Consider the following 6,000-nt stretch of genomic DNA (forward strand, 5'->3'; position numbering starts at 1 on the left):
GTAATGATGCTGAAAATTCAGCTTTGCATCACAGGAATACATTTCGGAAAACAGTTATTTTAAGTTGTAATATTATTTCACAATATTAGTGTTTTTACTATATATTTTCTAAATTATATAATGCAGACTGGTAGATGAATGAATGAACATATGTTTACCTCACTGTCACCATCTCTGTCACACTTTGAAGACTCTACAGGTTTGCTGTTATGAGGAGATGTTGATCTGTCTTTGGCTCTATATTCTTCCTTCTATAATACAAAAAAAAAAACAGTGCTATTAAAATATTGTCTATAAAGCACATTTGGATATAATATAATATAATATAGATTATTAAAAAAATAATTTAAAAATTTAATAAAATAGTATATTTAAATATTTACATTTTGTGAAAGTTTATATATTTTAAATAATATATAATATTAAACTAAAATAATATAAAGATATTTTATAAAATATATGAACTGAATGCTAATATATTTTACATTTACATGTTTAATATTCTTAACATTCTGTGTATAATTTCAAATTTTGTGATTCAGTTGAAACAGAATTACAGTTGTTCTTCAAATGAACCCTATTGAACTGAAACAGGACATGCCTGATTTTCGGGCTCCTTCTCCTCCCTGTCTTGTCTCCGGCTCGGCCTCTTGCTGCGTCCTCTGTCTTCAGCTGTCCGGTTGGAGTTTGTGTCGTCCATCACGTCTGACTCTGAGTGTCGGGGTCTATGGTAGTCACCGCCTTCCCTTCTCTTTGTTTTCCCCTCGTGTCTCTGATGTTGTGGCCTGCTCAGTTTATCAGTCTTGTACAGCGAGTCTTTCTTGTAAAAGTCGTCTATGGAGTGATAAGAGGAGAAGGACGAACCCTGGAGGCTTCCGCGGGGGTACCAGTCCCTGCCCCGCTCATCACCGGGTCCCATACGTGGGCTGATCCGGTCCCCGGTTTTAAGGTAGGGTTTCCTGCGCTCGGACAGCCATCCGTTGGGTCTCTCTTCCTCGTCGTTCCTCCAGTCATCTCTCTCGTGGGGGTCCTCGTCGCCTCGGGAATGGGATGTCCAGCCCCAAGAGGGCCGGCGGGGCCCCATGCCATTGCTCCAGTCAAGCCGGCAGGGCGGCCCCGGTGGACTGTGGGCGGAGCTACAGGACGTGAAGCTCGGACTGTGTGAGCGCGGACTCAGAGAACGACTGACTGGACTGCGTGATCTGTCACGCTCCGGCAAATACCTGCACAAAACAGCAGCAAGAGGGCCGGCGGGGCCCCATGCCATTGCTCCAGTCAAGCCGGCAGGGCGGCCCCGGTGGACTGTGGGCGGAGCTACAGGACGTGAAGCTCGGACTGTGTGAGCGCGGACTCAGAGAACGACTGACTGGACTGCGTGATCTGTCACGCTCCGGCAAATACCTGCACAAAACAGCAGCAGATTTGAGACAATGATAAAGAAAAGGAAAAATCTTTAAAAAATTACATTTAAAACACATGTGGCAAAATTCTTAGAATTGTGCTCTTTGGCAGGTTTATTGTCTTGAAAAGCTTTTATACCATTTAAAAAAAAAAATTCAAATGTAATGATGTCATGTGGTGCAACCATCACATAAAAAAAAAAATATATATATATATATTTAAATATTATATATTATACATATAATATTATTATATAATAAATAAATAAATATTTTAATTTGAATCCATATTATGAATTACAAAAAAATTAACTGTGTTAATTTTAATCATTTATTTTAGCATTTTCAATTTCAAAATTAATACAATTCTATATCTAAGTATTCTATATCTACTATCTAAAATGTAAAAATGCAATTGTAGCTAATAATTCTATATTATCACACAGTCATGAAGGTCTACCAGGGACATTTCTATGATGTTTTTCCCTTCTGCATGTTGGTCACACCACATGACGTAGATTTCCAGGACATATAAAATATTATATTATATAAAATAAAATAATAATATACAATTATAAATGATAACAATAATAATATGATACCAAACTACTCAAATCACCCTGACATTTCAGACCAAAATTTTTCATTTTTAGTTTTGAATTTTGATTTTAAACTAATTAGAAGTTCAAATCATTCTTTGATGATAGAAGAGATGTATTCATTTCATTATAAATATTCATTGGCATTTTTATGTATCGTAAAATAAATCAGTAGATCCAGAATTAAACAAATGACCCAAAAAGTCTCAATACAAATGTGTCCTGGTCTCACCTGTCAGTCTCCTGCATCTCGTCTCGCTCTCTCTGGGAATTGATGTCTTGGATAATAGAGTCAACGTCTTTACCTGGTTTCTGGGTCAGAAAGGAAAACACTCTGAGTTGGGTTTGTGCGAATCCCGTGATCAGGATGAGCCCAGATGAGCTTCATACCTTCAGCTGCAGCTCCTTGTATCTCTTGGACATGCGGATCAGTAGCTTGTGTCCGTTGATGGTAGCCGGCTGCAGCTGGTAGTACTGCACCATCGCCTGCGCCGCCTCCACGTATGCCATTTCCAGAAAAGCCTGACGCCGAAGATAAAATCGTTAAAGCGTGCACGAAACATAAAATGTGTCAAATGTGATCCGAACGGATATTCTTTTTAATTGCGTAATAAATCTTCGAGACAGTTACAAGGTCAATTCAATGCCAGGCATTTCAGGCACATGTCAAACTTGGCACTGAACCCAGAATTTGATCCAGTCTGTACTAACAGGACCAATCAAAAAGTCAAGTTTGATTAACGAATCGGGGTGATGGAGACATCATCGGTGTCAGGGTTTAAACGTATGAAGATCAAGTAAATAAAGTGCTTGCAGTACTCAGCCTAGTGCTAGCATTTTATTTACGACAAACTGCACGATATATCATCGCTTTCTTCATTTCAGAGCTGAAATCTCTTACCTGATGCGTCGAGCGCATGAGGATGTAATTGGTCACTTTGCCGAAGGGAAGCCCTAAGTTAATGACGTCATTCTCCGTGCAGCTGCCCTCCGGGAGGTTACAGATGTGCACGACGTGTCCAGGACACGCTTTACGCTGAACAAACTGAGAGAGGACACGTAGATTATCATGCATTCCGTATTAAACATTTTAAAACATCAACAATATATAGATGGAATATATGTGAACATGTAAGATATCTGTGACTAGCAGTTGTGTTTATGTGTGTTCAAACAGCTCCCTCATCTGGCCCCTGCTGTGCTCACTAATGCCACCTACTGGTGCTCAATTACTACATTCACCTGAAATACTGATAGAAAGTGTAGCAGCTGAGGGACTAAATCAGAGATGTCCAATTTTAGTAAAAAAAATAATGCAAAGCCCTCAAAACTGTATTTATATTTTTGTTTAATTCTAAAAAATACATACATAAATTTAATACACTTTAATATAATCTAATATAGTTGGATATAATGCAACATCCACTTTTGGCTTGCAGTCCTCAATTAAGTTTGATTTTTGGCCCTTCATATTAAAAATGTTGGGCATCTTTGGTCTAAATGTACATTAACATACTTCAGGTTGAAATGTATTATTTAAAAAAATAATAAAATCCTAAGCATACTGAAAAATTAAACCTGATCTGAAAAAAAAAAAGAGATATCACTATGGGATGTCATAAATGTCTCATAAAAATAAAAAAAATGTAACTAATTAATCCATATTATAATATGATATTTTAAATAAAATCCCATAATAAAAATTTTTTTTTTTATATTATATTAATTCCAACAATTGAAAAACTTCATAAGGTCTCTAAAATGTAACTATGTAATTTTAGCTAATTATTCTATGATCTAAAATAGATAATTAAAGGTTAATAATAATTCTATATTATATTATCATACCAAACCCTAGAAGGGATTTAAAATGTCATTTTTATCTAATGAACCTATGCTACCATTCAAATGTTTGAGGTCAGAAACATTTTGTATGTTTTTTGAAAGAAGTTCTGCTCATTAAAAGCCATTACTCCAGTCTTCAGTGTCACATGATTCTTCAGAAATCATTTTAATATACTGCTGCTCAAGAAACTCTATTATTATTCATGTTGAGTTGTGCTGCTTCATATTTTTATTGGAAACCATGACTTTTCTTTTTCAGATTATTTAATGAAATAATGAAATTACTGATATATATATATATATATATATATATATAATGTTAAAAAGAACAGCATTTATTCTAAATATTCTTTAAAAAAATTCTAACAATATAAATCTTTGCTATCACTTCTTATCAATTTAAGACATCCTTGCTGAATTAAAGTTTTAATTTCTTTCAAAAAATACTTACAAATAATCTTACTTACCCCAAACCTTTATGGTAGCATATATTATACCTGTACCACAATATGAAATAAAAATGTACGTAAATAATGTATTTTATTCTACAGGAAATATAATTTAAGAATTATATTTTCAGACTACCTTTTTATACCTGCACGTATAACACAATCACAAAATACTTTAAAAAGCATGTCAAATGAAGTTTTCATGATGGTAATATAAGCTACAGCGCGGTAGGATGTGTATACAGGGAGTTTTTTACACGGAGGAGGCAGGATTTGATTGACAGCAGCAAGTGTGAGAGGCGCTCAGCCCACATGAGCACAGGGTCAGAGACGAGGGTCAGTGTTTACACTGCAATTGACACACCATAGGAGGAGTATTATAGTGTAAGCACCACAGAGATCCACAGAGTGCGTGAGAACCGATTACTTATCATCAGCACCGATCGTGAGAATGAAAGCAGGGAAACTCATGACGATCCTGTCGTCCGTGTAAACGATTCAACTGTCGGATTCAGAGCGGATCTCAAATCGGTGCCAAAAAGGCACAGCATGTGACAACCACTTACGAATTCAAAGCCTTAAACCAATGTTAATCTAGACACGGTTGATTTCTGGGTTTATCTGTGGCTGGCCGCTGACCGACTATAACAGTCGGCGCAGAGCTCGTGATAATTCTATGAATGGCTTCCTGCCAGATTTTCCTTTTGGCCAAATGTGCCAAAAAGGTCACATTAGGTCTGCCTCCATAAACACATACCAAAACAGACCGCCAAACCGGCTGTTTATGCCTCTGCTATACACTGTATAAGTCAGAGTGTAACTGTGAAAGGCTTCTGTGTGCTGGCCTAGTAAAATGCAACACCAGTGTTTTGGAGTTCGTTCAGCTTTTTGTAGGCGGTCGAAGATTGTTGAGTGGCCCGATGTTCTGGAAGTGAAGGTGATTATATTGAAATGCTGGGTGAAACATAGCTCTGGCAGTGCAGTGAAACCCTGAGGGGCTGTGGCTGCTGCTGATTGGCCGGCACGGAATGCCAATCAAAAGACATTTTTTATGATTGGTCTACAACTACACTCTTAGGAAAAAAAAACGGAACAAAGCTGTCACTGGGACGATACTCTAAGATACAAAAGCTAAAAGTTACATATGTGTACCTTATTTTACCCATAAATGATACATATTAAAGGGGTCATATGATGCGATTTCAAGTTTTCCTTTCTCTTTGGGGTGTTACAAGCTGTTCGTGAATAGATAAGATCCCTGAAGTTGCAAAGACTAAAGTCTCAAAACCAAAGAGATATTCTTTATCAAAGTTAAGACTCTGCCACGCCCCCCTAAAACGGCTCGTTCTAACACGCCCCCACATATCTAGGTCACTATGTGGAAATATTTGCATAATGCGCCCAAATGTACACGCAAAGAAAGAAGGCGTGGTTTCAGTAACCGCAGTTAGTGTTGAAGCAGCCATGTCAGGGAGACTCTGTGTGTTTCAGTGCGAAAGCAAAAGCACTTTATTTGGCCTTCCGAAAGTAGATGCATTTAGGAATCTTTAAGATCACTTACAACAGAACAGCAATGCATTTTATGGACGACCGTTTCGTGAACCTAGGAGAGAAGGTAATTCTGACTTTGTTATGACAATCTGGCGCTTCTGAATCAGTGACTGTTTTGTTATTAGTTTAAGTATTTGCTATTGACTGTTCAAATGC

At 37.2% G+C, this 6,000-nt stretch overlaps 1 protein-coding gene across 1 annotated transcript in view; it reads right to left on the reverse strand.

Moving 5' to 3' along the window:
- The window catches only part of LOC107691192 (RNA-binding protein 20-like), a 69,197-nt gene that overhangs the window by 8,985 nt on the left and 54,212 nt on the right, over positions 1–6,000 (reverse strand). The window contains exons 6-10 of the mRNA XM_016489688.1: positions 2,901–3,044; positions 2,390–2,521; positions 2,232–2,311; positions 602–1,223; positions 159–251 (exon numbers count right to left, since the gene is read on the reverse strand). Coding sequence (XP_016345174.1) covers positions 159–251; positions 602–1,223; positions 2,232–2,311; positions 2,390–2,521; positions 2,901–3,044 — 1,071 coding nt within the window. The remainder of the gene's footprint in view (positions 1–158; positions 252–601; positions 1,224–2,231; positions 2,312–2,389; positions 2,522–2,900; positions 3,045–6,000) is intronic.

The sequence above is a fragment of the Sinocyclocheilus anshuiensis genome, unplaced genomic scaffold, assembly GCF_001515605.1.
Source record: "Sinocyclocheilus anshuiensis isolate Anshui unplaced genomic scaffold, SAMN03320099.WGS_v1.1 scaffold338, whole genome shotgun sequence".
Taxonomy (NCBI): domain Eukaryota; kingdom Metazoa; phylum Chordata; class Actinopteri; order Cypriniformes; family Cyprinidae; genus Sinocyclocheilus; species Sinocyclocheilus anshuiensis.